The following is a 7,647-nucleotide window of genomic DNA, read 5'->3' as shown; positions in this document are numbered from 1 at the left end:
CCCCCCCCACCCCCCCAGTATCTACTCAGCACCAGCCCTGACCTCACCCACCCTGGCTCCACCCTTCCACTCCCTGACCACGCCCCACCAAGCCCTCGCCAGGGCCTTGGCCCCGCCCTAATCTCGCTCCCACCTTGGTCCAGCCCTGCACCGGTCTCCCCAGAGCGGGCCTGGCGTCCAGGGGCCTCTCACCATCAAAGAGGGTGAAGAAAGCCTCTCTCTCGTCCCTGATGTCCAGACGGTAGGTCTCTGGGAAAAAGTCTTCCATTTTCAGGACGCTGGGGAAGCAGGGAGGTGGGGAAGACACTGGGAGGGTTGTCCCCCTCCCCCAGCTTGGCCAGCCATTCTGGGGGTCTGACCTGAGGTAGGCTGGAGGGAGAGTGTCTGCTAGGAAGCTGGGCTGGGCTCCGGGCACTCCTGCTCGCTTTGGTTTCCTCTGAAACACACCCCCACCCCCGGCCCCCAGCTCTTTCCCCTGCAGAACCTTTGCACCTTCTGTTCCCTGGCCAGGAGCACGCTTTTCCGGCTCTGCACACCTGGCTTCTCTGCAGGCTGCCTCACCCACCTCCCAACCCCTCCCACCTCCCTGCTCTTCCCCCTGCTGCTCTCGGGCCTTCGGGAGTGGTCAGTTCAGAGCTGGGTCTCCAGGCCAGGACAGTGCCCAGCATGCAATGAGCAGTCGGCATGGATCCCCTGGCCTGGGATGCCCTGTAACCCTTTTCACCGAGCACCAGGCCATCCTTTAGTTGAGGGCAGAATGGCTCGGGGCATCTACCTCTGTGGCCCAAGGCGTCCTTAGCTGCTCCACATGAGCTCTTCTGGGGCGGGTGTCGTGTCCTTTCCAGATCTGTACCCCAGGAGGACACAGGACCTGGCCTGAGTGGCTGCTCAGTGTGTGGAGAATGGATGGGGGCGTCGAGAGGTGGGGAGTGGGTGGGGGCTTGGCGGTAGACTGGTGGTGTGTGGATAAGTGGATTTTGGATGGAAGTAGGCGGATGGGCAAGTGGTCTGGTGGGTAGACGGATGCCTGGAGGAGGTTGGACCAGAACTGCTGACAGAATTGGGTGGTGTCGTGGATGACCAGGTAGTGGGTGGCTGCCTGCCTGGTGGGGGGTGGACGAGGGAGGCAGATGGTAGGCGGTTGTTTGGATGGGCGGGCAGACGTGTGAATGGCCGGGCGGGTGAGTGGAAGAGGAGTGGGCACATCGAGTGGGTTGGGCACGGCTCCGGGGTGCGGGCCAAGGGGCAGGAATGGGTGTGCAGTGGACGGCAGTGGGTGTGGTAGGCAGTGGTGACTGAATGCAGGACCCCAGTGGGCGGCTCTGTGGTGAGCGTGTGAGGACCGCTGGGGGGCCGTGGGCTGGGTGGCTGGAATGGTGGCCGGTATTGGGGGCGGAGACAGATGGGTGGTACGTGGCTGGGTCAGCGGGAAGGCGGGTAGGCGGACGGACTTGGTGGAGGGCGGTCAGCAGTAGCGATTGACTCGTCGGGTGCGGGGTGCGCCGCCGGGGTGGGGGGGGGGCCAGGGCATCCTCACTTGGCCTGTGCGCAGGGGGCCGGCTTGCTGGTCTTGCTGAGGACACGCGCGTGCTCCCTCAGGGCGCTGAGAAGCCCGATCTTGGTGGTGAGGAGCTGGCTGTTGGGCAGCTGGTACAGCAGCTGCTCACCTGGCGCGACGGAGCCCGGGCAGCGTGCGACCGCGCATGCGCGCGTGGAGGGCCGCCCGCTGAGCCCGGCCCCGCCCCTACCTTCCCGGAAGCTGCGGTAGGTGTCCCTGCACTTGGCCTCGCGCCGCTTGAGCTTGCAGTCTTCCCGCCGGCTGTCCTGGATGCGCTGCCAGCCTTCGCTTTTGCAATAGGGGCTGATTCTGCAGGGCGGCGGGGCGGCGGAGACCTGGGGGCCGCGGGGCTGGGGGCCGCGGGGCGAGGCTGGGCCTGGGCCTGCGGGCGGTGGGGCTGGACCCAGCCTGCGGCCCCGCTCACATTGAGGCCCCGTTGGTGCCTCCGATGTAGGAGGAGCCGTGCCCGGTGCCGGGCTCCTGCTTCTCCCCCTCCAGCGGGTGCTTCTCCAGGAGGGCGGCCCGGGGCCTGGCAGTGTCAGCATCGTCCAGCTCTGCGGGCAGAGTGGGTGGTCAGAGGCTCTGGCCCAGCTGGTGGCTTTTCTGCCCCTCCCTGGGCCCTGCCCGAGCCCACCTGCGTCTTGGTCCTGCTGGCTTAGCGGACGTAGGAGCCCCTCCTCTCGGTGGCTCCCCATTGATCTCTCATGGGCCCAGCCTGTGAACGAGGTGGGGTCAGACAGGGAGCGTCCACTCAGAATCTGACCGGAGCCCCTGGGCAGTCCCTCCAGCCGTCTCGGCCCGTCTCAGCCCAGCCTCAGGCCCAATCAGAGGGCCTTCTAGGAGAAAGGGGGCAGGGTCCCTCCTCACCAACGGCAGAGGCTTTGTGTGGGGCAGAGGCTGAGGTGTGAGGCTGGAGCTGGGGGCAGACGTGACGCAGGGACGCGCCCAGAGGGCGGGGGTCACAATGTCCATCGTGACGTCATGGGTGACCCACAGCAGTCAAGGGAGACCCCTCTCCGCCTATTCAGACCCCGACTCTGCTGTCCTCTGCCCTACTCGGCTGGCCCAGATCCCACACCCGGCACGTGGCCTCCTGCTGGCCCCTCTCCCAGGGCATGGCTGTGTGGCCCCCCCGTGAGAAGGCCTTCCTGGGGATGGGGTGCCTGTCCCTGGGGAGGCCCTGGCTGCATACACCTGGTGCCCGGGGGCGGCTCCGCCAGACCCCTGCCATCCTTGACCGCTTGCCTCTCTCTGTGCCAACCTGGGTCCGAGGAGACGGTCCCTGGCGGTGGAGGAAGTGGGGTGCGGCTGCGGGCCGCAGATGCTGGGGTACTGGGGTGGGGGCACCTCTGGGAAGACGCGGCCCCCACCCCTCTGCGGGCCCTTCGGGCGGCCCGTGGTCCTAGCCCTTGAAGTGGACACGCGGTCAGGCCCGCCCTGCCCGGGGAGGGGTGCCACCCAGCGTCCTGGATTTGGGCTTCCTCTTGTGGGTGGCTCCCGTCTCTGTGGTGACTGTGGGGCCCGCAGGGACTGTACATCTGGTTCCGGCATCTCTGCGCTTGGCCTCCCTGCCGGCTGTTAGGAGGGCTGCTGTCAGGCCTGCGGGGGTTGGGGGGCGGCAGCCCTGAGCGGGCCCCTCCCAGAGTCAGGGCAGGGCCGTGAGGAGGCCCTGCCCTGAGGATAATGCCTCCCTAGGGCTCCTTTCCTGTGTGGCTAACTCGGGAACATTTTAGGGAATTTTAGCCATTCCTTGACAGGTCCTTCCCAGTTTGGGGGCTGCTTGGGAGCCTAGGATTTTCCGAAAGATTGAAGAAACACAAGCGGTGGAAAGGCGAGCACCCTGGGAGCTGGCGGGCAGAGAGGGGCTCCTGCATCCGCCCTCCAAAGAGGGCAGTCACTTTGCAAACAAACCAGCTGGTCACCCAAGAGATGCTGGCCAAGACCTTTGTCCCCACTTAGGACAGAAGAGGGTAAACTGGGAACAGCTGTCAACTCGGTTACAGGGCCTGGGTGCGGGGCGCGGTGCGGGGAGGGCCTCACCCCCCTGCCAAGGGTGGGCCGAGCCACGAGGACGACTTGGAGTCTCCCCCCCAGCCCTGCCCCACCCAGAACGGGAGGGCTCCTCTGTGGCGGCTGGACCCCGCCCAGCATGACTGTGGGGATAGGAGCCTGCTGAGCACAGGGAGGGTGCGCACGTGCGTGTGTGCGTGGGTCTCCGCGTTGCCTGGGAGACCCGCACCTTGCTGGGGACGGGGGCCCCCAAGGAGGATGACGGTCAGTACTCTCCCCCAGCACTCCCACGTGAGTGGCCACTGAGTCAACAGACATCTGATGGAGGCCCCCAGGTGTGAGCGACAGGTTGACGCCCAGAGACAGAGAAACAGGGCCCCGCGAGGAGGGGCCGGGGGGTGGGGGTGGTGGTGGAGCCCGAGGCAGGGGACACAGCCCTGGGAATACGCTGGGGCAGGACTGGACGGTTAGAACAAAGGGACAGACAAGGTGGACGGGCCATGGAAATACGCAGTACAGCCTCGTGAGAAGCTCAAGGCAAGGAAGTGTGCTGGAAAGGAGAATGCAAAGAAGGAGAGGCGCCCAGCGGAGCCGGGGGCACCTCAGAGCCGGAGGCAAGGCTCCTGTGACCCGCCCAGCGTGGTGGGAGGTCTCCAGACGCCCCCTCAGGGAATTCCCCAGATGAGCCGGACCTGGGAAAGGAAGCTGGGGCTGTGGTGTGGATCAGCTCTGTGCCTCGGTTTCCCCACCTGCAGAGTGGGCTTGGGAGTACCAGTGGCCTGTGTGACACATGCACACAGCTGCCTGGTCACCCGTGTTGGAGGAGGGCCTGTGTGACGACGGTGAGGCTGGAGAGGGCCAGGCTGGTGCCGAGCAGGGCGGTGACCCGCCTGCAAGGAGCGTTACTGGGGGTTACAGTGTGAATGTGGGGGTTGGGAGGGAGCCCCTGGCCCCCACAGCCCAGCGAAGGGTAACTTCTGCGGGATAACCTGGACCCAGCAGCGGGCGCTCCTGGAAATGGGAGCCGGGAGGTGGGCGCGGAGTTGCCGGGTTTCAGAACAAGCCTTGTAAGCCTGTGCCTCTGTTTGCCTGTCTTAACTCTGTATATCATTTCTTCCACGAAGAATTAAACAGGCCATGAATGACTGTTTCTTGCCATTCAAGTTAACAAAAATTAAGAAAAAGAATCCTTACTCTGGGCGTGCATGCGTGTGGTGAACGCGGTGCGGGTGCCCCGGGCTGCAGGACGTGGTGGCCTGGTGGTGGCCTGTGGGGCTGCGGGTGGGGTCAGGGGTCAGAGTCTTTGCCGAGCAATTGCCTTTCTCAGAGTCTCTCTGACGGATTAATTCTAAATAGAAAGCTTTGTGCTGAAAGGTGTTCCCGAACCGTTATCTATGGTGGTGAAGCTCGGGTTGCAGTGGCCCTGCCCCGGGGGTGGGGGGGTGATGGCACCAGGCCCTCTGCGAGGACTGCAGGGAGGGGTCGGTGGAAACCCCTTTATAACGAAATTTTAAATAAACTTTTTACCTGGTCAGGTAAAAAGGCTGGCGGGAAATGGCGCTCCGGTGTGATGAATGGAAGACCCTCGTGAACCTGAAGGAAACATCCAAGAAAACAAGGTGACACCCGTGTCCTGCCAGGTCCTTCCTCCAAATCCACGTCTGGGGATGCGGGGTGCTCAGGAGGTGCCCACATCGCTCGTCAGGCTGCTGCCTTCTGGCCAGGGCTGAGCTGTCTCGGGGGACGTGGGTCCCCGCAGATTTTAGGAGGCCGTCCCTTCTGGGGGTCGGTCCTGGGAGACAGACCTGGTCCTGAGCAAAGGAGCTGGTCCTGAGGGGCCGCCACGCCCGGAGACCTGCCCTGCTCAGCCTGGCCTGGGGGTCTCTGCCCAGCCAGGCACCCCGCCGCTCCCCTCGCTCACCTCCCTCACGCTCCTGGGCAGAGTCCCGAGAGGACCCACAGGGCTCCTGGGGCTGGGGGGCTGGGCGGGGCAAGGGACGGCAGGCCCCGGCCTTCAGGGCCAGCCAGGACCCCCACTGGTGGCCCGCCTGCCCCTCTTGCCTGCCCGACAAGGTGGTGTGAGCCCTGTGCCAGGGAAACAACAGTGGTGACCAGGCAACTGTCTCCTAGCAACCATGACCCAGTGGCCCAGAGGTGAGCAGGTGGATGGGGAAGGGCAGGAGGCCGGGCACCAGGGGCAGCGGCCAAGGCTGGAGGAGGGGTGGCATGGGCACAGCCCCCACCTGGGTCCTCCGTCCTCCCAGGACATTCCTGAGCCTTCTCAGGATCCCCAGATCTGTGCCAGATCTGACCCATTATGTTTTTGTGCTCAGTGTGCTTTACCTGCGTTATTTCATCTCCCCTTACCACAGCCTCTTTACAGAACAGAAAGTGGGCGCTCAGCAAACCCATGCCTCCCCAAGGGGTTGAGAGGGGCTCACACCCAGGTCTGGGAGGCCAGGGCGTGTGGGAGGGCCGCTGGCTGCCCTGCATGGCTCCCTGCCTCTGTCCTCCAGGGTCTTGCATGGGTCACCAGGCTGTCTCTCCTTAGGGAGCCTTCACTTGCTTCTTGTAGGGTGGATGGTGGCCCCCGCGCCATGTGTGTCCACGTCCTAAGGCCCAGAAAGTGCGGTGTGACCTTACTTGGAAAAATCGTCTTTGCAGATGTGATTATCTGATGGGCCCCCAATCCAGCGACCAGTTGGCCTCGGGAGAGGGAGGGAGACACAGAGGGGAGAAGCCAACTGAAGATGCGGCAGCGGCCGGAGGGATGTGGCCACAAGCTCCCGGACGCCTGGAGCCCCAGAGGCCGGGAGAGGCAGGAAGGCCCCGCCCCAGAGCCTCTGGAGGGAGCAGGTGGCTTCCAGAACCGTGAGAGAATACATTTCCGTTGTTTCAAGCCACTGAGTTTGTGTAATTTGCTGTGGCCGCCCCAGAAAATTAATGCACCCCTTAAGTGCCCCCTCACTTTAAGGGTCCCGGGTGGCATTCCCCACTGTGGGGAGGCCTCCCTGACCCCGCTCAGAGGCTGACGCACTCCCAGCTGTGTGCCTGCTTGCGCCAGGTGTTGGGGGCCTGCAGGGCTCCATTCTGCTGGACTGTGGTCTGACACCCCTTTGCCCGAGGGTAGCTGTCGGTTAGTCTGGAGGGGCGGAGAGCTCCTCCAGCCAAGTCCTGGACTGAGGGGCAGGCAGCCTGACCTCAGCAGCTGGTGGCCCCCTGCCTGGGCCTGCTGGGTGCAGCACCCAGGGGTGGGCAGTGGGTCCCCTGGTCACCTGCAGGCCACTTGTCTTCCCCTTGGCCTGAGCACAGACTTTCAGAACCCCCACGTCGTCCTCCCCCGGAGCCCGTGCCCCACTCCCCATCCCTTTTTGAGGCCCAGACCCCTAGGAGCTGGGCCAGCCCACCACCCTGCTGCCCTATGACTTCCCATGGGGCTTGGGGAGGCGGCCCCCTGCCCACGTGGTGACAGCGAGAGCTCAAACTCAAAAACTGCCATATAACCCAAAACGCTGGTGTGGGTGCCAGCCCGGGGGCAGCCTTTCCCACGATGGCCTGGGACTGGGCCATCAGTGCCATCTACAACCCCGAACAAGGCAGCCAATCATTAACTGGCCGCCCCTCAGGGCGGATGCCTCTCCCTGGGTGCCGCAGGGCTTGGCTGGGCTTGGCCCGAGTGCCTGGAGGCAGAAGGGGCGGTCCAGCCCCTCTGGGTAAAGGCCCAGCACCCCTCCTGCAGCTGTGGTGCGGGTCTCCCAGGCAGCCCAGGCCCTGGCTCCCCACGGGGAGTTGGTGCCTTTGCCAGGGCTGGGACAGGAAGCCCTCCTCACCGGCCCCCGTGTGGCCTCTGGGCCCCTCTGCTGGGCTCCTGCATGGTTCCCGCTTGGCCACCTGCTCAGAGAGGCCTTCCTGGGCCGCCCTCACCCCACCCCCACCCTGCTGCCGCCTCTACTGCCCTGGCTTCTGCAGCACTGGCAGCCCCTGCAGCTGACTCGTCCTGTGCGGAGCCTCCTTGCTGCCTGTGACCCCCTCTCAGGGACATGCCCCCCACCCCGGCCCCGCCAACCTCCAGTGTCTGG

The 7,647-nt window shown here is 65.0% G+C and overlaps 1 protein-coding gene across 1 annotated transcript in view; it reads right to left on the bottom strand.

The window, feature by feature from the left end:
* The window catches only part of LOC103077680 (protein polyglycylase TTLL10), a 16,784-nt gene extending 9,342 nt beyond the window's left edge, over nucleotides 1-7,442 (bottom strand). The window contains 10 exon segments of the mRNA XM_082930833.1: nucleotides 193-278; nucleotides 1,538-1,667; nucleotides 1,749-1,867; nucleotides 1,983-2,112; nucleotides 2,193-2,273; nucleotides 2,615-2,706; nucleotides 2,820-2,966; nucleotides 4,381-4,458; nucleotides 4,763-4,843; nucleotides 7,399-7,442. Coding sequence (XP_082786959.1) covers nucleotides 193-278; nucleotides 1,538-1,667; nucleotides 1,749-1,867; nucleotides 1,983-2,112; nucleotides 2,193-2,273; nucleotides 2,615-2,706; nucleotides 2,820-2,966; nucleotides 4,381-4,458; nucleotides 4,763-4,843; nucleotides 7,399-7,442 — 988 coding nt within the window.
* Nucleotides 7,443-7,647: the final 205 nt, after the last annotated feature.

This window comes from Lipotes vexillifer, unplaced genomic scaffold (genome assembly GCF_000442215.2).
Source record: "Lipotes vexillifer unplaced genomic scaffold, Lipotes_vexillifer_v1.1 scaffold835, whole genome shotgun sequence".
Taxonomy (NCBI): Eukaryota; Metazoa; Chordata; class Mammalia; order Artiodactyla; family Lipotidae; genus Lipotes; species Lipotes vexillifer.
Note: the sequence above shows the minus strand (reverse complement) of the source record. Positions and strands in the feature narration are given on the sequence as shown.